Source organism: Muscardinus avellanarius (assembly GCF_963383645.1).
Source record: "Muscardinus avellanarius genome assembly, chromosome: 16".
In the NCBI taxonomy this organism is placed as follows: domain Eukaryota; kingdom Metazoa; phylum Chordata; class Mammalia; order Rodentia; family Gliridae; genus Muscardinus; species Muscardinus avellanarius.
In genome coordinates this window covers 20,532,437-20,557,790 of record NC_137802.1, presented here as the reverse complement: position 1 = coordinate 20,557,790, position 25,354 = coordinate 20,532,437, and the positions used below count along the sequence as shown (strand labels likewise).

General features: G+C 48.3%; 1 protein-coding gene across 1 annotated transcript in view; it reads right to left on the bottom strand.

Moving 5' to 3' along the window:
• The window catches only part of ITGAE (integrin subunit alpha E), a gene marked incomplete at both ends in the record, with an annotated part of 86,929 nt that overhangs the window by 36,368 nt on the left and 25,207 nt on the right, over positions 1–25,354 (bottom strand). The window contains 13 exons of the mRNA XM_080713980.1: positions 522–662; positions 943–1,085; positions 1,677–1,809; positions 2,388–2,455; positions 2,861–3,011; positions 3,444–3,597; positions 4,658–4,809; positions 5,324–5,439; positions 5,788–5,919; positions 6,123–6,240; positions 6,548–6,615; positions 8,300–8,391; positions 23,046–23,166. Coding sequence (XP_080570106.1) covers positions 522–662; positions 943–1,085; positions 1,677–1,809; positions 2,388–2,455; positions 2,861–3,011; positions 3,444–3,597; positions 4,658–4,809; positions 5,324–5,439; positions 5,788–5,919; positions 6,123–6,240; positions 6,548–6,615; positions 8,300–8,391; positions 23,046–23,166 — 1,589 coding nt within the window. The remainder of the gene's footprint in view (positions 1–521; positions 663–942; positions 1,086–1,676; positions 1,810–2,387; positions 2,456–2,860; positions 3,012–3,443; positions 3,598–4,657; positions 4,810–5,323; positions 5,440–5,787; positions 5,920–6,122; positions 6,241–6,547; positions 6,616–8,299; positions 8,392–23,045; positions 23,167–25,354) is intronic.

Genomic DNA, 25,354 nt, shown 5'->3' with positions numbered 1-25,354 from the left:
TTAAGGTCAGGCGGTGGTAAAGCTGGGAGCCTCCGCCTTAAGGTTCAGGACCCTCAGCCTGCTCCCTTTGCCTCCAGGTGGAGGAATGCTGGGTAGGTAGTTGGGAGGGCTGGGTTCCAGCCTCTCTCCCACATACTTATTAGTCTCAACATCAACATCATTAAAGTTCACTGAGCCTCAGTGCACGCTCTTTCTCTCTCCCCCCCGTGTGTGTGTATGTGTGTGTGTGTGTGTGTGTGTGTGTGTGTGTGTGTGTGTGTGTGTGTGTGTAAAACAAAAGCAGCAGTTACTGCCCATCATTATAAATGAGAAACACAGGCTTTGTCAAACATGCAGCCATGAGGTGCTATAATGGACTCCAGGTGTGGGTGAGAAAGTGGGAGGGGGCTAGAGGTGGGGTGCCCCACCCAGCAGTCTCCCAACCCTGAACACCTGCCCATCACTGCCCACTGCTGCCAGGCAGGGCCGGGCCTCCTGCAGCCCTCGCCTTGACAAGCTCACAGGGATGGAGACCCACCCACCTGTTTCTGCAAACGGTATGTGTAGACTCTGCCTTCTTCCTGATGGATGTGGTAAAATGGAGCCGCCACCAGCAAGAAGTCTGTGTTTCCATCCATATCCACGTCCACGGGGCACAGTTCGGAGCCAAAGTAGGACCCCATCTATACACCCAGGAAGAACACGGTGCACAAGGAGTGCTTGAGAGGCCCCTGCTGGACTCCACAGCAAGGCTAGACTCCTTCTTCTGCTCTTCCTGGATCACCCAGCTGGGGTTGCACAAGACTGATTTGCTCCTAGGAGCCTGAGAAAGGAGCAGGTGCCCCGCAGTGGAGGAACCGCCAGGCCCTCACACAGAGCCAGTCCTGCCCAGGGGCCTGAGCTTGGCCTAGGCCCACCTGTCCTCCCACCACCCCTTTCCCAAGGGGCTTCCCCAGAAGGTACCTGCTCTCCCTCCAGCACCGGCAAGAAGGCGGCTTCTCTGCCCTCCTTCTGGAGCTCAAACACTGCCCCATGCTGTTTGTACCGGGGAGCGCCGGCCACGAAGGAGACACCACAGGCCTTGTGTAGCACTGCCACTGAGTAACCTGGGGGGTGTGAACGTGAGCGGGGCTCCCCCAAACCTTCCCTGCTAGGCCTTCAATTAGTGAGTCTTTCCACTCATGTACCACCACCCATCATGCATGTGCCTCACCCACACACATTTACACACATTTATCACACACGATATACGAGGATCAAGGAGTGAGGGATACCTATTCTTATTATTTATTATTTAGTTCTAGTACTACTACATTCCCAGACCTATTTTATTTTTTATTTCAAAACAGGGTCTCGCTAGGTTGCTGACAATCTCGCTAAGTTGCTAAGGCTGCTTTTAAACCTGCGATCCTCCTGTCTCAGCCTCCCAAGCACTGGTATTACAGGCACCACTCCTGGCTCCTACTCCTATTATTAATGGAGTGACCGGGTCTTTCTCTAGGCAGCTACTCAAGGTCACCCTGTCCCCATCCAGAATTATCAACCTCAGATCCCAAACGATCACACACTTGGTATGACTCGTGGGACTACCAGGCCCCATCTGCACCAGAAATCCTAACATGCAGATTAAGATGCAGCCTCAGTGTCCTAGTCTCTGCTTGGCCCTGGCCCAGGAATCCTTGGGGCCCTGCCCTCACCCAGGTAGCTGTACTGCGCAGCCTCAGCTTCCACGGTCAGGTTCAGGAAGCGGCCCTGGCGGCTGGAGGTGTTGTAAAGCAGAGCACCACCCGACCAGTTGAAGGCTCCCACAGCACCGAGCAGCACCTGCCCCTGTAGGGACAGAGGGCCGAGTGAACAGGAGGGCCCCAGAGGCCAGCGCAGCCAACCTTGCTGGGAGAGGGGGCTGTTTCGTGTTCTGGCCAGAAATGCAGACAGGAAGGTGACATGGATTTCTGTGTTGTGCCGAGACCCTGACAGGGCTGCCATGTCTCCAAGGCCCACCAGGGTCCAGACATCGAGCACTAATAAAAAAGTAAGCTTGAGCAACACAGTGCTCATTTCCTGCTCAGATGGCACAGCCTGGCCCTGGCCCGACAGGACACACACCTGTGCACAGGCAGTGCCCTCCCGATATCTGTGGGAGAAGCAAGCACTTTGGCGGGCCACCTACCAGGCCACATCTTGGCTCACTGGAATGTCTAAGGAACAACTCAATCCTAGAGCGCACAAATAAGATGACCTCCAATAGTAAACACAGCTGCCTGGGATGAACCTAGTGGTCCAGATGAGGGAGAGTGAGTAGCAGTGGTTCTGACAGTGCTTCCTTTAGAGGCACAGCCACAGAATCCCTGGGTGTCCTGTGGCCTGTCGCTGAGAGCAAGCCTGCCAGCATTGCGTGGTCTACGAACCTCATCCAGGATCTGGGCGCTGAAGCCAACCTGTGCCAGCTGGTAGCGAAGGTCCTCTCCAACTGTGCCTGGAAGCCAAGAAGCCCAGTGAGCCACTGCTATGCCAAAGAGATCATGTCAGGGAAAGGTCTCGAGCAGCCTCGTCCTGAAAGATGATATCTGATGTAATGGGAAGAGTGCTGGGCTGAAAACAGAGACCAGGGCCCTGCTTTAGTAACTACTAGCTGAATAGGTTTGGACACCTCCCTCCCTCTTTCTGGGCCTCAGTTTCCTCAAGCTCCTGGGAGGAGGAGCTAGTTCAGTTTATTAGAGCTTCTGAAAGGGAGATTCTGAGAGATTAGGGGTCTGGGGATATGGCTCCCTTTTTGCAGATGAATAGCTGAGGCTCAGGGAACTGATGGGAGACTCAGAGAAGCCCTGAAGGCCGGTGAGGACAGGGTCTCCTACTGAACCCTGAGAGCCTACGCGCTCACCTTCCATGTGAATGATGTTCTGCTGCAGTTTGTTCAGCAGCCCATCCAGCACTGTGTAGTTAGTCACCTTGAAGGCATGGGTCTCTTTGGGGTCTGAGGCAATCAGCTTCAGCTCCTTTTCAGTCTTGGGCTTCTGGAAAGCATCACCCACCTGCACAGAGTCCCCAGGTCAGTGGATGCTCCGGCACCTGTCTCCTTCCTTCCTTCCCGGCACCCCACTCTCCATATATACTCTGGACAAAATCCAATTTTACTAAGCTACATGTGTTTTCCTATGACTCCAGGTTCCTTCTCATCTTGGCACATTCGACACCCACCCCCTGCTCCCAGGACTCAGCACCACCTCTTCCAGGAACTTTCCTATGGGCTCTCTCCATCATGCTCAGCCAATGAACTGTGACTGTCCCTGAGAAATGAGCCCTCTGTAGGAAGACCCAATGGGAGCACAGGACGTGGGGACCAGGAGAAAAAAGTATTGGTGAATAGAGAGGGTATGAGTACCCTCATACATTCTTATCCGGGGCTCCTCCCCACTCAGGATGTGCTAGGGGTACTTTCTTACTTTCTGGCTCCTAGCCCTTACCCCGATGGCGAAGCGCTCAACACCCCGCATCTCTGTGGAGTTGATGACAGTTGTGAGCTTGAGGGAGTCCCCAAATATGTCACCATCGGTGAGCACCACCATGACCTTGGTTGCCTTCTTTCTGGAGCCATGGCTTGGCGTGAAAATGTTGTCTCTAATAGGAGAATGAATGAGGAGAACTTTGCCAGAGAGATAACTTCACTCTGGAGAAGATATTATTCACTGACCTCTTTCAGAATTGGAAAAGATTAAGGAGCCCTCTCAAGTAGGATCAGAGGCCTAAAGAAGGGTGATGATGCCCTGTGCCACAGCAAGATATCCGCCACACAGTTCTTGCTCCTCACATGCCCCCCTAAGACAGATGGGCGAGGCAGCCCTTGAGTCTGCCTTTGTGTGTGTGTGTGCAGAAATAGCATTGGTATTAAAATGGTGGGCAGTATTTACACAGTATTTACAAAGCACCAAACGCCATCATAAATATTGTATATATATTTTTGTTTGCTTTTCATGGTACTGGGGATTGAACCCAGGGGCATTCTACCTCTTAGCTACGCCCCCAGCCATTTTTATTTTTCGTTTCTGAAACAGGGTCTTGCTAGATTGCTGAGAGTGTTATTAGATTGCTAAGGCTGTCTCAAACCTGTGACCTGACTGTCTCAGCCTCCCAAATACTGGGATATTGGTGTGCACCATCACTACCAGCTGCATTGTACTTTTTTTTAACCCTCACAAAAATACTAGGAGGCAAGGACAATGATTACCCTCATATTAAAAGTGAGAAAATGTAGCCAGGCACACACTTGTAATCCCAGTACTTGGGAGAAGGAGACGGGAGGATCTAGGTTCATGGTGAGCCTCAGCGACTCAGTGAGACCATGTTTCTTGGAGGTAGAATATTAATGGATTCAATCCCCAGAACCAAAAACAAAACAAATAACAGTGAGCACAGGCAGTTAGGTAACATGCACAAGCTGGGGCTGAGATGGAACCCCAGGCAGTGGCCCACGGGACCTCTGCTCTGCTGCAATCACAGGAGGAAGCCCTGGGAGGATTTCTGGAGGACAATCCTGAGGCATCGCCTCTTTCATCCCCTCTCACCCAGGGAAGAACTGGACCTTGTTGCACCCTTCCCTCTTGGTTCTGGGCAGCCACCTACTCGGGTATGACGCCTCAGAAGGGCCTCTGGCCGCACTGCTAGTCATCGTCTCACTCACAAGACATACTGCATGGCTGAGGCAGTCCTGGTGACCTCCCCCACTTGAGTGACGGCCTTGACTCTGTCCAGGGAGGCATGCACATCCCGGCTGTAGAGAAGGTCAAACTCAGTCTGGACCACTTTCCCGTACTGCACCAACGCAAAGCTGCACTGGAAGGAAGGGGTCGGGTGGGAGGAAATTGGTGGAAATGCCATGCCCAAGGCCACCCTTGCCTGAGATGCCCACCCCTGGAAGTACTGTAGGACCCACCCATTCACCTTGTCCCCAGGCAGAAGGAGATGCTAAGAGGAGATACCAAGAAAGTCACGGCCTCCAATGAATCAGATATTCCCCAGGACCCTGTGTAGACCTCCTCTATTTGGACTATGAGACTGGCCACTTGACTTGCTTCAGCCAGGGGGCATCAGCAAGTGTATGCTTTGGGTCTCTTTTTCTTGGACTGTCACTGCCATGAGAAGAGACACATGGCCCAGACAGGGGAGCAAGGCCATCTTAAGCCATCTGTCCCAGTCAAGCAAACAGGCAAGACCCAGCTGGGCTCGGCCCAAATATCTGACCCCCAGGATTGTGAGCAAATAAAATGCTGCTTGTTTCAAGGACGCCTGTTACACAGCAATGGCTAAAGTGACAGACTAGGGGAGTCCAGTCCTCAGGGAAGCCCACCTCAAAACACTTCTCATAGACGCTTCTCATCATGTCATAGATGAATTCTTTGGCTTTCTCAAAGTCTGGGGGATCAATGCTTCCAGAGCCATCCAGGACAATGGCAATCTCAGTGCCTGGCCAAGACAACAGACAGGTCAGGAGTGGGCACGAGGTTTGGGTCCAGAGTGAGGGTAGCATGTCCTGTACTTTAGGATGCATGTCTGCCTCAGGTCCTGGGGACTCAGATCAGGGAAGAGGCAGAGGAAACCCCCAAGAGTGAAGCGCCTGTCTCATAGGCAAAGGGAGCTAGCACCTATAATATGCCACCCTCATGATACCCACTCTCTGGGCCTCAGTCTCCATCTGTAAGATGGAGGGGACAGAGCCTGTGGAATCCAGCCTCTGATCACCACCTCCAGACCCAGGCACACCCCAGCCTGGAGTGTGCTGGCCTGGGGAAGCCCAGATCTGCCACTTCTCACCAGCTTCCTCCTCTTCTGGTGTCTCCAGAGCCCGGCGCCTCCTGGCTAGGTTCTCATCTCCCCCTGTGCTGCCTTCTTTGTTTCTGTAACAGCCATTCATGTCCAAATGTCCTTCTGGGTCCAGGAGATTTTCTTTAAGGAACACACGTGGGAAAGGTGAGAACCAGAAGGTTCCAGTCCCCCAAGCAAACATACCTAGCTCTAACCATGATTCCTTTCGGTGTTGGACCTCAAGCCGCCTGTCCCACATTGGCCTCTGTGGCCCTCTACCTTGGCCTGGTGCCCCACCTTGGAGAACCAAGGAGCTGTCCAAGGCCACAGTGGCCAGTCCTTACCAAGGTCAGAGAAGTAGGCCTGGGCCTGAGGGCGCAAGTCAGGAGCCAGCAAGCTGCAGGAGCCTGTGAGTTCTGAGCTGAGGCTCTGGGGTTGCCGGGCCTGCACTTGAATGCATATCTGGGGAGAGCATAAAAGGATGCAGAAATTCCCCCTGGCTCCTAGCCACAGCCACACAATCCCAGAACTCAGTGGCTCACCAGGCAGGGGACACAGGACCAGCAGACCACAGGACCCCTTGATAATGGAAGTCAGGACTGGGGTTAGCACCTGACTTGGTGTGCCAGATCAGCCTTGGCATCCACAGAGGTAGTCAGAGCATTAACAGCCTTGGCCTGACACCAGGGAGATGGCACATCAGTCAGGGATGGCACCAACACCAGCACAGCCTCCAGGAGGGCATGGAGTTCCACCAGTGAGCACTCACCAAAACACCATGGTGGTTCCGGACAACCGTCGCTCCCCGGTATCTTCCCTTCAGGGTGGGAACATCCTCTGAAACAGTTAAACCAGGTGAAAAAGGAGGGACTGGGAGGCAACCCTGGAGCCAAGGTTACAGGGCACAGCGCTGGCCAGGTCAGGGCGCTGAGCAGCCTCCGGAGGCTGGATCCATGGGGGCTCCGCGGCCTGGACAGACCCTAGATGCAGTGCCAATCCCCTCCCCACATGCCCCTTGACATTTGCTCAGCCTCATGACTGATCCAGAAATGACTGCCACCTGGGGGCTTTTCCTTAACGGGCTCCTGGGCTGGGAGAGCAGGGAGGGAGAAAAGCACTACTAGCAGGTATTAGAGGCGTGAGCAAGATGCGATGGAACTGCCTTGAAGGCCAGCAGCCTCCTCTCGTTTTGAAGACAGGTCCCTGGGGAGTCTCACTGCCTGAAATATCCAGGCCAGGAGAGGAGACTCCTCCCTCCACCTCCCTGATGAGCCTCAGAATACTGTGTGTGTGTGTGTGTGTGTGTGTGTGTGTGTGTTACTGGGGATGGAACTCAGGGGCATTCTACCTCTGAGCTACACCCCCAGCCCTATTTCTTATCCTTTATTTTGAAACAGGGTCTCACTGGATTGCAAAGGGCCTCACTAAGCTGAAGCTGTCCGCGAACCATGATCCTCCTGTCTCAGCCTCCCTAATGCTGGGATTATAAGCGTGCACCCATGCCTGGCAGAATACTGTCTTATTTTGAGTCTGGGATCCCCCGCCTTCCTGATGGCCTGTGTTCTTGTCTGAACAGAGCATGAATCTGCACAGCTCAGCACCTATCATAGAGACAAGGATTCTACTTAAACAGGTAGGGCTTTGCCAGCATCTGGGTGATGGATGCAGTGAGGTTGGGCGGGACAGTCTAATGAGTGCCTGAGGTTCATTAATTCCTGCATGCTTCACTGCATGTGTGTCTACTGCATGCTAGGCCCTATGTAACACTGAAATGCCACAGTTAGACTGGGACAAGAGGGCTGAATTCCAAGGTGTGAGGAGTAGGGTTGGGGTTTGGAGTCAGCCCGAGGGGGTTTGCATCTGTGGTCATCCTGGCAAGCAAAGGATATAACTTCTCTTAACAGCAGCTATTTCTGTAAATGGCGTGGTCTTTTGAGGACTAAAAGTAAAGGGAGCAGCCAGGCATGGTGGTGCACACCTGTAATCTCAGTACTTGGGAGGCTGAGACAGGTAGAACACAGGTTCAAAACCAGTCTCAGCAATTCAGACTCTCAACAACCTAGCAATACTCTGTTTCAAATAAAAAATAAAAAAGGCTGGGGATGTAGCTCAGAGGCAGAACACCCCTGGGTTCAAGGTTCAGTTCCCACCCAGTATCTCTCATCTCTCTCTCTCTCTCTCTCTCTCTCTCTCTCTCTCTCTCTCTCTCTCACACACACACACACACACACACACACACACACACACACAAAGTGAAGAGAGTTCTTAGCAGAGTGTCAGCCTTACTGTGTACACTTTGTAAATTTCAGGCATGGCTTTTGTTGCCAGGACTGTACAGGGAAGCTGGGCTGGGGGTTGTGGCTGGTGGAACAGGCACTGGACAGAGGGCTCACTCAGTGCTGGAGTCTTAGGTGATGGGCTGGATTGGGCAAGGCTGGGGTTGGGATGGCTCAGGTTGGAGTGAACAGGGCTTCCAGAAGGGGGTCTTGGGGAGCATTCCCTGGAGCTGGAGCTGCCTTACCTACTGGTTGGCAAACAGTCTCATTCTGGGTGAGGTAACACCGATGCAAGAGGGCTGATGTCCTGTTGAATCCGGGGCTGGTGATCAGGAGCCTGGGGGGTAGACAGCAAAGCCAAGCTGGCTGCGGCCCTTCTCCTCCTGACCTGACCATCCAGGCACCACTCTGCCATCCCAGCTGCACAGCATTCTCTCTGACCAGCTACGGAGAAGGCCCAGGTAGGGGAAGGACGGCAGATTCCTAGCCTACCCTGCAGCCCCTGCATTACAGGGAAGGCATCTGTGCACCCTCTGCTTCAGCAAAGCTCCAAGCAGCTGATGATTAAATGCAACCCCTCTCTGCCTGCCTCCCACTCCGACAGAGATGGGGTGCTTCTGGCAGTAAGGAAAGATGCCTGTAGGGATAAGGCAGGAGGTGCCAGGGAGCCGCCAGCAACACAGCTGTTTCTCTTAAGAGCAGTGCCGGCTTCCTTTGCCACCACCTGGGGTAGTATCCACAGATAACCTTGTATTTCCTGGGAAAAGGCATGCAGGTGCCCTCTATGGCTCAGAAAGAACTGGAGTTTGTGGGTGTGATTAAGGCACCTCAGGAAATGTGAAGCCTGGCCATAGACATTTTGTCCCCCACCCCAATCCCAGAGCAGGGAGAAGGTAGAGGGCCTGGCATCAGCCCACACATTCTCAGGATCCACACTGGCCAGGAAGGGCTGGGCTACCCTGACAGGGTGGGAGCCTCAGCTCAGGCTGGGGTTATAAGCAGCAAGGGACCCCTGGCCTAGTAACAGTGAGCCCCAGCCAGTCTTCCTGCTGGGGCACCGGATGCCATGGAGGGCATTAGAGGGGGAAGCACATGGCCAGTATGTGCTTTCCAATGGCCACGACAGGGCCAGGGCAGGCTGGGGACCAGCAGGCGGCGTGCTCCCACCTTCTCAAGTCCCACCACTCCACTTGTTTTTCAGTTACAAAGTATATTCATGTACTTGCATGGTTTACAGAAAGACCACAACTCTGCCTGTGTCCCATCCCTGCTGAACCCACCCCAAGCTGACTTCTGTTCCGGACAGCGCACAGCCAGGCTGCCAGTGTCCTGTGAGTGCCAACTGCCTTAGCCATTGCATCCCAGAAGCCCCAGAATGAGCGGCTGTGTCCCTCCGCCACTCTCTCTGAGGTCCCTGCTCCCTCATGTCTCCTCTGGCGCCTCTGCTGCCCTTCCCTCCTTCCCTCGCTTCCTCACTCGCTTGCAAGCAGCACATTCTCCATGATGGTCCCTTCTCCACCTACTGCATCAGTGTGGAAAGTCCCACCTTCGCCTCTGCAGCTCTGCGGACTCCTCAGACCCCAAGATGGCCACCTCCTAATCCCCAGAGCCAGTGGATATGTTACCTTTCATGACTTTGGCAATGTGATTACATTAGAGATCCAGAGACAGGGAGATGAACTGGATTATCCAGGTGGGCCCAATGTAATTACAAAGTCCCTTATAAGACGGCAGTGGAAGGATCAGAGTCAGAAAGACCTGAAGATGTGCTACTATAGGCTTGCTTGTTTTTTAATTTAGTTTTCGTAGCACTAAGAGTTGAACCCAGGGGCACTCTACCAGTGAACTTCATCTGAAGCCCTTTCTATTCTTTTATTTATTTTATTTTGAGCTCAGTCTGGCCTTGAACCTGTTCCCTCGGCCTGGAGCCCTATCCCCCTGCTCTCCCCCGGTTGGCGGGCTCTCCTTACTGAACCTTAACTGTCCTCACCCTGGTAAATGCCTCCCCTAACCAGTCCCACCTTATATCTTGTTTTATTTCCTTCTCAGAACTTGTCACCACCTAATCTTGTTTACTTGTTTACTTGCTTATTGTTTGTCTCCACCCCTGTCTTGTCTAGCTTTTATCCCCCACCCCAAGCCCAGAGCAGGGAGAACGTAGAGGGCCTGGCATCAGCCCACACATTCTCAGGATCCACACCAGCCAGGAAGGACTGGGCTACCCTGACAGGGTAGCCTGTCACCAGGTAATTCCTGGGGCTTTTTCACCAGGTAATTCCTGGGGCCGGCACAGGACAGGCTCAGATAATACATGCTGAGTGACTTGGATGACAGCCCAGGTATCATTTATTTTTATTTTTTAAATAAATTTTTATTGGTGCATTGTAGTCATACATCTTAACGGGGTAAGAAACTTGTAGAGATATACATGCACACATCACCCAATTAGCCCTTACCCAATCACTATTCCCTTCCCTCCCTCCTTCCCATGCTTGCTTTCATGATTGACTTTGATATGTTTGTTTAAGTACATCATGTGCTTTAAAGAGTTTCCCTCTTCCCTTCCTCCCATCCCCTCAGTTAGGTCACCTTCATTGCTCCTCTGTAGGATCCCTTCATCTAGAGTTCCTCCTGTTACCCATTTCTCCCTAGTTTTTGCATATTAGGGAAAGCATCTGATTTCTTATTTTTTGTGACATTTCCCTGTAAATGCCATAATTTTGTTCTCCTTTATGGCTGGGTAAAATTCCATTGTGTACATATCCCATAGTTTTATAATCCACACATCTGTTGAAGGACATCTTGGCTGGTTCCATAGTCTGGCAATGGTGGATTGTGCAGCTACGAACATAGTTACTTATGCATTAGTTTGGTATTTTGGTTGTCATTATTTTGGGTAGATACCCATAGGTGGTATTGCTGGATCATATGGTAAGTTCGTTATCATTCTTCTGAAGATCTTCCATACTGTTTTTCAAAGTGGGTCCATTAATTTGCAATCCCACAAATAATTTATTAGAGTTTCTATTTCTCCACATCCGATCAATTACAGTTTCTTTCTTCCTTGGAAGTCCTTTTATTTTCCACACTGATTCCCACTTACTGAAATCCCAAAAGCCAGTGAGTAACTTTGACAAGATAATCGACTCACAACCAATTTTTTTTAATAGAGGTCACTTGGATCTGGGAATCTGCTGAGAGATGAGGTAAAAAAGTGACAGCTTCAAGTGCTTCCTGACTGCAGTTGCAGGGACCCGCTGGTCCTTTGCTGTGGAGGAGGCCCCAGCACTGGCCTCGCTGGCTCAGATCCCGGCCTTGCCGCGCAGTAGACTCCAGTCCTGGCCTCGCTGGCTCTGGTGTCAGCCTTGCTGTGCAGCAGGCTCCAGTCCCCATCATCATGGGCAGGATGTCTTCAGAGGTTCCCATGTTTCTTCCATATTTTATTTTTAGTAGGAGAAAACAGTACGTGTCTTTTGCAGAAGCTAGAAGCCTGAATACCTAGCAGCAATGAATTTTATCTCCCCACCAAAAGTGGAGGCCCACAGCTTCACCACAGAGAGCAGGATCTGCTGCTCCATGCGCACTGCGGCGGCCATGAGTGCCAAGGCCTACAGGGACGCACAGTGTGGAGAGCCCAGCCCAGCCATGCAGGGCTACTTCTGATATACCCTGAACATTTTTCTTACATAGTATGTTGTCCAGAATTCCTGAGCATGTGGGGCAAGAGCAGTCTACTTTCAGGGAGATTTCTTAAAAAATTCAAGGTGTATTGGATCTGTCTGCCTCTCCTGAATACTGGCCGCTGCCGCCGCAGCCACCACCATCTTGGTCTCTCCTACATACACACACACACACACACACACACACACACACGTATATATATACATATATATTATATATGTATATATTTTAGTGGTACTGGGGTTCCTGGAAACCCTTCTACCTCTGGGCTACACTCCCAGACCTATTCTTTTTTTTTTTTTTTGTGGTACTGGGGTTCCTGGAAGCCCTTCTACCTCCGGGCTACACTCCCAGACCTATTTTTACATTTTTCTTTGGAAACAGGGTCTCCTAAGCCAGCGCGCGCGGCTGGCTTCGAACCTGCGCGATCCTCCTGTCTCCGCCTCCCAAGCGCGGGGATTACAAGCGTGCGCCACCACGCCCGGCCCTATTCTTATATATATATATTTTATTTGGAAACAGGGTCCCTTAAACCAGCGAGGCTGGCTTCAAACCTGTGCGATCCTCCTGTCTCCGCCTCCCAAGCATGGGGATTACAAGCGTGTGCCACCACACCCAGCTATCTTCAATATTTTTTAATAAAAGAAAACAGTACGTGTCTTTTGCAGAAGTTGGGAGCCCGAGTACTTAGCAGCAAAGGATTTTATCTCCCCATTGAGAGTGGAGGCCTACAGCTTCACCACAGAGAGCAGGATCTGCTGCTTTGAGCACTCCACGCCCCCCAGCGGCATAGAGGAGTGTGGCAGCCAGGAGCACAGAGGCCCCTGGGGATGAGAGGCTGGGCATCCCAGTCCAGCCATGCTGGCCTCCCTCCAACTCGCTTCAAATATTTTTCTTACAGAGTATGTTGTTAAGAATTCCTGATCATGTGCAGCAGGAGCAGTCTACTTTCTGATCTCTTCTAGGATGTTCTTCCAAAAATCACTTTTCTTGCACTGGTGGGTGCCATGTTGCCATCTTGCCTCTAATTCTGCCATTTTCCACTCTCTCTTTCATATTTTAGATAGGAAGTCATGACTAGAAATGTCTCCGTATGTTGTCCCAATCAGATATTAAACCAAAATCTGTTGTCCAGGGTTTCTCAGAGGAATATATGTCCTATTCGGCTGCTGCCAACCGTCATCACTATGGCCATGGCTGCCACCATCTTGGCTGGAAGTTCAACAGCCCAGGTTTTGGCTGAGGGTATTTATCTGGGGCAGGGCGGGGCCAGAAGGCCAGGTGCAGCTCAGCCCCCAAATTAGGTCACCTCTTTGGCCGTGCTGCCTAGCACCCCAGATCTCTCCCCAGGCTCACTCCTGGCTCAGCACTTGCTCTCTGCCCCCCATGACAAGTGGGCTCAGCTGGGCTCCTCTCCAGGCCCTTCCACTTTTTCTACAAAAGACCCACCCCAGACACCCGCTCCCCAGGAAGCCTTCCCAGAGCAAGGTGCAACCTGACTTCCCTCCCCCATTAGATGAAGTTCCTAAGACACCACCATGTACAACTGTTCAGGCTGCACGCTGCAGATCACATCACAGTTGTGTGAGTCTGTGGGGAGTCTGAGCGGCCTCTGCTCTCCTTTTACCTCCACGATCCCGACTGGGTGGCTGACAAACCAACTAAACGATGACTGGCTATCTGTGATACAGGACCAGTCATCTACTGGCAGCCCTGGGACCCTGCTCCACCCTGCGCTGGAAGTAGCCTCAGCACCCCTCGTCCATGTCCTGCCTCCTCCCAGCTCTAACCTGTCCCTTTTCTTAGGGTCCCTTCCCAAGTCCCCCAGGGGAATCTTCATATCCCACTCCATACCACTTGTGGCAGCCAAAGCCCCGGTGCCACCAGCCCTGGTCTATTTTAGGGAGAAAGAAGATGAGGGAGTGAGATGGCCTCGCTGCCTCACATGCACGGGGCCCCAGCCGGTTCCCCCTCTCTGGCCCCCTCGGCCCACCCCAGCATTTCCTGCCCCATGCAGCAGTCCGTGGTCTCAGGCTCCATTGTTTGCAGCAGAAACCCATAAGCACCTCCACCACATCCTCCCCTCAAGCGTGCAAAAGCCCACAGCCCCCACTTCACCAGCTGTTCAGGGGTGCTCACAAGCCTGCTGGGCTCCCCCCTCGGGGACTCAGAGCCCTCTGCACCTGCAGCTTCCAACACCAACACCCCTCACCTACTTAGCGCTTCGGCGTTCTGGGGGGCATTAAAGTCTGGAGGTGGGGGGGGGACTGGCTGGGGTAACCAGTATGTGGGGAATGAGCAGGAATCACAGATAACTTGGACTAAAACCAGCTCATGTACTGCAAACCATTTGGAACAAACCCTTTGGAACACTGAAAGGTGGAGCAGTGAATACCCGTGGCCCAGCAATTCCACTCCTCTCTTAGGCCCCATGAAAATAAGTACACACATTCATCAAATGGAATAATACACAGAAATGGCCCACATGTCCACACAATGGAAAGTCCTAGCAATGAGCATGAGCACCACAGCTTCAGGAACACCATGAATGAGGTTCAAAGACCTTATGTTGAATGGAGAAGCCAAGCAGCATATACTGAATGCCTCATTTATATGAAATTCAAAACCAGGCAGGCTAAACTACAGAGGCCAGAGTTGGGAGGCTGATGCTGACAGGGGTGTCTGGAAGAGAGTGCGGAGTTTCGGGGGCTTTTTTTTGTATGGTACTGGGGATGGAACCCAGGGGTATTCTACCTCCAAGCTACACCCCAACCCTATTTTTTATTCTTTATTTTGAAACAGGGTCTCACTGAGTTGCAAAGGGTCTTGCTAAGTAGTAGCTGAGGCTGTCCACAAACTGCAATCCTCTTGTCTCAGCCTCCCAAATGCTGAAATTACAAGCATGCACAACCATGCCTGGCCAAACTCCACATTTATAACACAGGCATATTTTTGTGTGGTATATGACAGTAAAGTGTGTGTGTGTGTGTGTGTGTGTGTGTGTGTGTGTGTGTGTGCGCGCATGCCAAGGGCATTCTACCTCTGAACTGTACCCCCAGCACTATTTTAATTTTATTTTGAAACAAGGTCTCAGTAGGTTGTTAAGATACTCGCTAAGTTGCTGAGACTGGACTTGAACCTGCAAGCCTCCTTTCTCAGCCTCCCAAGTACTGGGATTACAGGTATGCACCACAACACCTGGCTTGCCAGTAAAGTTGTATCTAAAAAAAACAGCAAAAGCTGGGTGTAGTAACACACGCTTGTAATTCCAGCATTTGAAAGGCTGGAACAGGAAGATCGTGGTTCATGGACAACCTCAGCTACTACTTGGTGAGGCCCTTTGCAACTCAGTGAGATCCTGTTTCAAAAAAATAGGACTTCCGGGAAGATGGCGACCGAGAAAAGTGGGGCTTAAGAGCCCCGCTAACAACCAATCTCCATTACCACAAAATCAGGGCCTTTCATAACCAGAAAACACCATCACCAGTGAAACAAAAAAATCACCAGGCTCCAGAGAGAAAGCAGACTGAGAACAGAGCTCAGAGCCACAGAGGAGATACACCGGCCTCACGCCTGAGGACGCGGCAGCAGCGCCATATGCCGGCGGCAGCGGCGAATTCACCGGACGGCCACAGCAAGCCGAGGTGAGCCGCTGCGGAACAGCCAGGCGGGATCTTTCGGCGCAGAGAGCATCTAAAGCTCCCAGTGGCTGAGCTCAGCACACACTGCAGGGACTCAGAGTGGAAATCAAAACCAGACAAGAAAAAATACGCCAGCCTCACAGCCGAGTGCGTGGCAGCAGCGCCATATTGCCACCGGCAACAGCAGCAGTGAATTCACCGAGTCCAGTACAGCTACATCTACGTACTCAAGAATAGTGAGTCAAATTGCGGGCCACAGTGGAGAAATCCCAGTACTGTACTCCCTGGGACTTGACCCAGTGGGGGAGTGGCGGTGGCAGAGATATCACACCATAGGAGAATGTGCAACCTGGCACCCCCCACAGTCTAAAGCAGCCTCTATCGACTCTCTGGGTTGGAGACTCTGTGATACAACCCAGTAAAGGAGTAGTGAGGTCTGAGATACTACTGACTTGAGATCCAGAACACCTTAAGTGAAGTCATAGTGACCCAAGGGAAGAACCCAGAGAAGGCACAAACATCCGAAATCATGGGAAAGAGGAATAATACTGGAGCAATGAATGCCCACAACCCCACAACATCAGAACCCGATAAAACAGAAAATCAGAGATTTCTAGAAGATCAAATCAGGAAAATAACTGTAGAAATAATAGAGGTGCTTCGAAAAGAACTCAGAGAGAGCCAAAAAGAGATAAAGGATGCAATTAATGAAGTAAAGGCCTCAATTCAAAGCACAAACAACCGATTAGAACACATGGAGAACAGAATCTCGCTCTTAGAAGATGATCATTCCAAAAATGAACGCATAGTTTCTAATCTAGAAAAAAATATCCGACAGCAGGAATCTGATATTGAAGAAATATGGGCCCATTTTAAGAGAGCTAACCTAAGAATAATTGGAATAGAGGAGGGAAAAGAAAGTGAAACCAAAGGGATCAACAATCTCTTCAAGGAAGTAATAGCAGAAAATTTTCCAGACATAGAGCAAGAGGTCGATACACAGGTCCAGGAAACTTATAGAACTCCCTTTAGACAGGATCGGAGAAGAGGATCCCCACGCCACATAATTGTCAAAATGACCAATGTGGAAGCCAAGCAGAGAATCTTAAAGGCAACAAAAGCAAAGGGCCAAGTGACATTCAGAGGCAAACCAATTAGAATCACTCCAGACTTCCCAAAACAAGTCATGAGAGCCAGAAGGGCTTGGAGTAACATATTTCAAACTCTGAAAGAAAACAACTTCCAGCCAAAAATTTCCTACCCAGCAAAACTTTCTATCAAATTAGATGGAGAAATAAGAAGCTTCCATGACAAACAGAAACTGAAGGAATTTATGTCTTCAAAACCAGCACTAGAGAAAATACTCAAAGAGATTAACTACAAAGAAGAAATAGGTAACACACTCCAGAACTAGAGAAACAAGATTTTCCATCCAACAGACAACTAAGATTGGTTATCTGTGGAGATTCATTATTTATGTTAGTCTTTTACCTATCTCTAAATGGTATTGTTTGCCTTTATTGTTGTTAATTTTTAGGATTTCTAGTTGGAATATTAATATACCTTCAGATATAGCAATTGGAAATATTTTATCCCATTCTATTAGTAACTGTTAACTCTGTTTACATTGTCTTTGGATATACAATTTTTTTTATTTTTTAGGGAGTTTGTATACTCTTCTGTTGCCTGTGCCATTGAAATCATAACCAAGAAGTCACTGCCAATTTCAATGTTGTGAGGTTTAATGACCCAGATTTTCTCCTAAAAGTTTATAGTCTTAAGATTTATATTTAGGTCTTTTATCTATTTTGAGTTAATATTTGTATATGGGATTAGGTAAGGGTCCAATTTTATTCTTTTCCATGTAATTATTATTTTTTAACAATATTTAGTTAAAAGATTAATATTTCCACCACCAAATGTTCGTGGAATCCTTGTCAAAAATAACTTGACAATATAGGGAAGAATTTAGCTCTAGGCTTTTATTTAACTCCAATGGTTTATATATATGCCTTTAGAATAGTACTACACTGTTTCCATTATTGTAGCTTTATATGGTTTGAAATCAGAAAATATATATCTTCTAGCTTTGTTCTTTTTCAAGATCGTTTTGGGTACCTAGAGTCCATATTCCATATTAGGATAGATTTTTTTCTGAAAAATAAATATATAAATATATGATAGTTTCACCTAAAAAATAGAAAAAAAATTCTCTGGTAAGAAAGAAAGCAAAAAGAAATATTGAAATGTTATCTTTAAGTCATCAAAAGCTTGGTATCAGACAAATGAAACTGTTATGTGAGATTATCATTTTTAATTTTAGATAAATTGCCATAATACTAGATGTCAACTACTAAGCCAAGCATGGGAGGGAGGGATAGGGAGAGAATGGGGTGGGGATTGGGTGGGGGCTGACTGGGAAAAGTGTGCATGTATGTCTACAAAAGTATGTATCCTACTTTGATGTATGAATACAGTGCACCAATAAAAATAAATAAATAAATAAATAAATAAATAAATAAATAAATAAAAAGAAAATAAAAAAGAAAATAAAAAAGACTAATATTTGTATATGGGATTAGGTAAGGGTCCAATTTTATTCTTTTCCATGTAATTATTATTTTTCAACAATATTTAGTTAAAAGATTATTATTTCCACTACCAAATGTTTGTGGAAACCTTGTCAAAAATAACTTGACAATATAGGGAAGAATTTAGCTCTAGGCTTTTATTTAACTCCAATGGTTTATATATATGCCTTTAGAATAGTACTACACTGTTTCCATTATTGTAGCTTTATATGGTTTGAAATCAGAAAATATATATCTTCTAGCTTTGTTCTTTTTCAAGATCGTTTTGGGTATCTAGAGTCCATATTCCATATTAGGATAGATTTTTTTTCTGAAAAATAAATATATAAATATATGATAGTTTCACCTAAAAAAATAGAAAAAAAATATTCTTTGGTAAGAAATAAAGTAAAAAGAAAAATTGAAATGTTATCTTTAAGTCATCAAAAGCTTGGTATCAGACAAATGAAACTGTTATGTGAGATTATCATTTTTAATTTTGGATAAATTGCTATAATACTAGATGTCAACCACTAAGCCAAGCATGGGAGGGAGGGATGGGGAGAGAATGGGGTGGGGATCGGGTGGGGGCTGACTGGGCGATGTGTGCATGTATGTCTACAAAAGTTTGTATCCCACTATGATGTATGAATACAGTGCACAAATAAATAAATAAATAAATAAATAAATAAATAAATAAATAAAAAGAACAAGGCCAGGCGTGGTAGCACACGCTTGTAATCCCAGCTTTCAGGAGGTGGAGACCAGAGGATTGCGGTTCATAGACAGCCTCAGCAACTTAGGCCCTTCACAACTCAGTGAGACTGTTTCCAAAAATAAAAAGAGCTGGGTGTGGTGGCACACGCTTGTAATCCCAACCTTCGGGAGGCTGAGACCGTAGGATCATAGGATCACGGTTTGCAGACAGCCTCAGCTACTTAGTGAGGCCCTCCGCAACTTAGTGAGACTCTGTTTCAAAAATAAAGAATAAAAAATAGGGCAGAGGATGCAGCTTGGAGGTCAAATGCCCCTGGGTTCCATCCCCAAACCTGCAAAAAAAAAAATTTTTTTTAAATAAAATAAAAATAAATAAAAAGACTTTTAAAAAATTAGGAATGAGGGTGTAGCTTGGCAGTTCAATGCCCCAGGGTTTCATCCCTGGCACCACAAACAAACAAACAAATAAATAAATAAATAAATAAATAAATAAATAAATAAATAAATAAATAAAATGCTGGGGGTGTAGCTTGGAGGTAGAATGCCCCTGGGTTCTATCCCAAGTACCAAAAAATACCACCATGAACCTAGACTTTCTTTTTAAGCTGCAGATTGAACCCCCAGAGGTATTCTACCTCCAAGATACACTCCTAGATGATTTTATTTTTTATTTTGAAATGGTTTTGCTAAGTTGCTGAGGCTCGCCTCAAACCTGTAACCCTCATGTCTCAGCCTCCTAAGTACTGGGCTACATGTGTGCACTACTGTGCCTGGTGAACATAGACTGTGTGTGTGTGTGTGTGTGTGTGTGTGTGTTACTGGGGATAGAACCCAGGGGGCATTCTACCTCTGAGCTATAGCCCTAGCCCTATTTTTTATTCTTTTTTGTGTGTGGTACTGGGGTTCCTGGAAGCCCTTCTACCTTGGGGCTATACGCCCTGACCTATTTTATATTTTTTATTTGGAAACAAGGTCTCTCTAAGTTGCTGAGAGCCTAAGTAGCTGAAGCTGGCTGTGAACCTGTGCAATCCTCCTGTCTCAGTCTCCCAAGCGCAGGGATTACAAGCATGCACCACACGCCCGGCTGACCCTGTTTTAAAAATAAATTTTGCCAGGTGTAGTGGCACACAGTTGTAATCCCCACACTTGGGAGGCGGAGACAGGAGGATAGAGCAGGCTCAAAGCCGACCTCGCTGGCTTAAGAGACCCTATTTCCAAAGAAAAATATAAAAAATGGGTGTCTGGGAGTATAGCCTAGAGGTAAAAGGGTTTCCAGGAACCCCAGAACCACCAGAAAAATAAATAAAATTAAAAAAAATGTCTATAAAAGGGTTGGGGGTGTAGTCTGGAGGTAGAATGCCTCTCAGTTTAATTCCCTGTATATGACATAAATAAATAATAAACAAATAAATGAATGAGTGGTCTGGGATAGAATGGTGAGGTAGAATGTTCCTGGGTTCAATCCCCAGTACCAAAATGCAGGCAGGCAGGACACAAACCATGACCAGATGCAGTTTTAAAACAACACAGCTATAAAAGTCATCTTGGTGACAGCAGGAAATTGAAATAGGCCTCAGATGTCACAGCCTTTCAGTGCAGACCTCCTACTCCATCCAGCACACCACCATCACCACTGCATTTGTATTTGACGTGTTTGCTTATTATGTCCAGTGGCCACACATAGCTCCCTGAGCCTAGGAGGGCATTGTTAGCTCAGCTTGCTGCCTTACCTCAGGACCTGGCACACAGTAGTTGCTCCATACATATCTGCTGGTAAATGGCCATGGTATGTAAAATTCCACAACCTGCCCTTTTCATCTCACAGTGTTTCAAGGTCGAATGGGGTTAGTAACCCCTGCACTCGTTCCACTCACTTGACCTGCATCTCATGTGTTTCTCCCATTTGCCCAATGAGGACCATTTCTAGTTTTTCGTTATAACCAGCAATTCTACGACCAACATTTTTACATGTGAAGGCCAGGGTAGAGCTCAGCAGTAGAACATGTGCTTAGCATTTGGAAAGCCCTGGGTTCTATTCCTAACAAAACATACACACATACAAACCATGGGCTGTGAGTGTAGCTCAGTGGTGCAGCATGTGGTGAGAACATGAGGCCCTGGATTTTATGTCAAGTACCCCCATTTTAAAAATGGGGGAGGGCATGAGATTTTTTCTAAGGTTGGTGTCTGAGGTGCAACCACAGAGTCCAAGGCCACGTGCATCCTCAACTTTACCAGATATGGAGATACTGCCCTCCAAGGTGGTGACACCCCACAACCCTGTCTCACCACATCCTTGCCTGCACAGTGTCTTCCAATTTTATACTTTTTGCTTGCTTGATAGGTAGATAGGGATGATGTTTTCATAATATATAAAAATGTTTGGAGCCTTATTTTCCAAAAACTGTGTGGAGCCTTCATATGCATTATCTCTGGAACAACCTTGTAAGTTCAGTGAATCGTCAGCTTCACTGTGGAGAGGAGACCGAAGCTCAGGGCTGTGCACCTTGCTGAGGTCGCTCAGCATCGGTGAGGCTGCCCACCAGATCACCAGAACCACGGCCTGCCTCTTAACACTAGCTTCTGGGCCTCCTGTTTTCAATTTTCCCTTGACTTTAAAATTACTTTCCAAATTGTCTATATATTACTTTTCCAAATTGTCTATTTTGTTACTTTTATAAGTAACAAAAGAGCCTTCATGACTTTATTTGTGTGTGTGTGTGTGTGTGTGTGTGTGTGTGTGTGTGTGTGTGTGTGTGTAGTACTGGAGACTGAACCCAGGGGCACTCTGCCTCTGAGCCACACTCTACTCTATTTTTGTTTATTTATTTATTTATCTATTTATTTTATTTTTCAGTACTGGGGATTGAACCTAGAAGCATTCTACCTTCAAGCCACACCTACAGCCCAATTTTATTTCTTATTTTGAAACAGGGTCTCACTAGGTTGCTGGGAGCCTCACTAAGTAGCTGAGGCTAACCACTAAACTGCAATTCTCCTGTCTCAGCCTCACACCTGGCTCTTTATTCTTTATTTTGAAACAGGTTCTCATTAAATTGTGGAGGACCTCACTATGTAGCTGAGGTTGGCTGTGAATCTACGATCCTCCTGTCTCAGTCTCCCAAGTACTGGGATTACAAGCATGTGCCACCACCCCTGGCCTTATTTTATTTGAAACAGGGTCTCACTAGGTTGATGAGAGTCTCACAACTTGCTGAGACTGTCCTCACACCTGCAATCCTCCTGTCTCAGCCTCCCAAGTACTGGGATTACAAGTGTGAGCCACCGCACCCACCTATGTAAATTATTATTATTATTATTATTATTATTATTATTATTATTATTATTATTATTTTGATGGTACTGGGGTTCCTGGAAACCCTTCTACCTCTGGGCTACACTCCCAGACACCTATTTTTTATATTTTTATTTGGAAACAGGGTCTCTTAAGCCAGAGAGGCTGGCTTCGAACCTGCGCAATCCTCCTATCTTCGCCTCCCAAGCTCGGGGGATTACAAGTATGTGCCACCATGCCCAGCTGTACTTTCTTTTTAAAATAGATTTTAAGCCGGGCGTGGTGGCGCACGCTTGTAATCCCCACGCTTGGGAGGCAGAGACAGGAGGATTGCGCAGGTTTGAAGCCAGACACGCTGGTTTAAGAGACCCTGTTTCCAAAAATAAAAAAATGTATAAAATAGGTCTGGGAGTGTAGCCCGGAAGTAGAAGGGCTTCCAGGAACCCCAGTACCACACACACACAAAAATAGATTTTAAGCTGGGCATAGTGGAGCACACTTGTAATCCCACCCAGCATTTGAGAGGCTGAGACAGAAGGATAAGGTTCACAGACAGCCTCAGTTTAGTGAGGTGCTCTGCAATTTAGTGAGACCCTGTTTCAAAATAAAGAATAAAAAATAGGGCTGGGGTGTAGCTCAGAGGTAGAATGCCCCTGCATTCCATCCTCAGTACAATAAATAAATAAATAAATAAGTAGATTTTAAACCAGGAGCAATGATGTACACCTGTAATCCCAGGATTTGGAAGGCTGAGACAGGAGTTACAAGTTCAAGATCAGCCTGTTTCAAAATATAAAATGGGGCAGGAGTAATAGCTCAGAGGTAGAACTGGTTTAATTCCCAGCACCACACACAGAAAAAGTATGTAAGCTCCCCTTCCCTGCCCAGACAACAGGGCAGAGAAGCAGAGTGAGGGGAGGGACGAGGTTCCGCAGACTCCACAGCCAGCCTGGACCACAGCCTCTCCTGCAGCTCCTTGCTGAGTACCCTCCTGAAGGTGACAGGTGTTTCTGCCCAGACTGTAGGCTGGGGCTCAAGGCCTTTTTTGGGGTGCATCACAGACCTGCTGCCTGCCGGCCTCACTCACCAGGTCTGGTTGGTGCTGGGGTCTTGGTGCAGAAGGGGGCTGAGCAGGAAAGGGGTGCCTGTCTCAGCTGTGACCCAGGGCCGGGTTACATCCACGTTGAAGGCACCCGTGAGGGCCAGGCCTGTGAGCAAAAAGGAAGATTTGGTGAAAGAGACTGGCTGGGCCACTACTTCCCATTATTCCATGAGAGCCTGTGGAATCATTATCCCTGGCTTTACAGATGACAAAAGCCTCACCCACCCCGGGATGTTTTCCTCATGGTAGTAGGACCAACGCCAGTGCGTTTAACCCCGAACCTGGGATGCCCTCCTAAAGCAAGCTGCCAGCACCAGAGCACCTCCTCAAGGAACCTCCCTGAAGAAGCACATCCCAGCACACCTGCTCAGCCTCCCGCACGCGCCTGCCATGCCTGTCACGGCGCATGCGCACCGCCTAGTCTTCAATCCAAGTCTAGATACACTATAAGGACTGCAGAGAGACCGTGCCTCTCCGTGAGTGACCCCAGACAAAACATGCATCCTCAAAAATGACGGCCCAAGTGCTGGGTGTAGCAGCGCACACTTGTAATCCCAGTACTTGGGAGGCTAAGACAGGAGGATTGCAGGTTCACGGTCAGCCTCAGCTACTTAGTGAAGGCCTCCACACTTAAGCCTCAGCCTTAGAACACTGAGGCTGAGGACCTCCGGTTTGAGGATGGCCTCAGCAAGTAGTGAGGTTCATCAACCTAGCAAGACCCTCTTTCAAAATAAAAATAAGTGCCGGGCGTGGTGGCGCATGCTTGTAATCCCCGCGCTTGGGAGGGGAGACAGAAGGATCACGCAGGTTCGAAGCCAGCCTTGCTGTCTTAAGAGACTCTGTTTCCAAATAAAAATATAAAATAGGTCTGGGAGTGTAGCCCAGAGTTAGAAGGGTTTCCAGGAACCCCAGTACCACAAAAATAAATAAATAAAATTTAAAAATAAAAATAAAATAGGGTTACGGATATAGCTCAGAGGTAGAGTGGCCCTGAATTCAGTCCCTAGTACCAAACACACACATAAATTTTTTTTTGTTTTACTTTTTGGTGCATTATAGTCTCACATCACAATGTGGTGGTGACATACATGCACACAGCACTTGGCGGGCCTTTCTCCAGCGCCCTCCACATCCCCCCACCCATATTCCCCATACAGGGTGTTGAGACTGGTATTAGTATTCTCACATATATGAGGCTGGCCTCGAAACTTCAATCCTCCTATCTTAGCCTTCCAAGCACTGGGATTACAAGCGTGGCCCACCATGCCTGGCTAAAGTTTTTTTTTTTTTTTTTAAAAAAGAAGATTAATAAACCGGGTGTGTGGTGTATGCTTGTAATCACAGCATTTGGGAGGCTGAGACCAGAGGATCCCGGTTTGCAGACAGCCTCAGCTACTTAGTGAGCCACTCTGTAACTTAGTGAGACCCTGTTTCAAAATAAAGAATAAAAATTAGGGCAGGGGTATAGCTTGGAGGTCGAATGCCCTTGGGGTTCCATCCCCAGACCTGAAAATATATATATAGCCAGATATGGTGGTGCACATCTGTAATCCCAGTATTTAGGAGGCTGAGAAAGGCGGTACACAGGTTGGAGGCCAGCCTCTGTAACTGAGGGGAGCCATCAGCAACTTAGCAAGACCCTGTTTCCAAATAAATGATAAAATAGGACTAGGGTGTAGCTCAGAGGTAGGATGTCTCTAGACTCAATCCTTAGCACCACACACACACACACACACACACACACACACACACAATTTTTTTGGTGGTACTGGGGTTCCTGGAAATCCTTCTACCTCCGGGCTACACTCCCAGACCTATTTTTATATTTTTATTTGGAAACAGGGTCTCTTAAGACAGCAAGGCTGGCTTCAAACCTGCGGGATCCTCCTGTCTCCACCTCCCAAGCACAGGAATTACAAGCGTGCGCCACCACTCCCAGCACACACACACAAATTTTAATTTAGAAAATAAAAATAAACTGGCATGGTGGGGCACGCCTGTAATCCCAGTACTTGGGAGCCTGAGACAGGAGGATCATGGTTCCTGGACAGCCTCAGCTACTTAGTGAGGCACTCCACAACTTAGTGAGACCCTGTTTCAAAAATAAAGATTAGCTGGGCGTGGTGGCGCATGCTTGTAATCCCAGCATTTGGGAGGCTGTGACCGGAGGATCGCGGTTCACAGACAGCCTCAGCTACTTAGTGAGGCCCTCCGCAACTCAGTGAGACCCAGTTTCAAAATAAAAATTGGGCAGGAGGTATAGCTTGGAGGTCAAATGCCCCTGGGTTCCATCC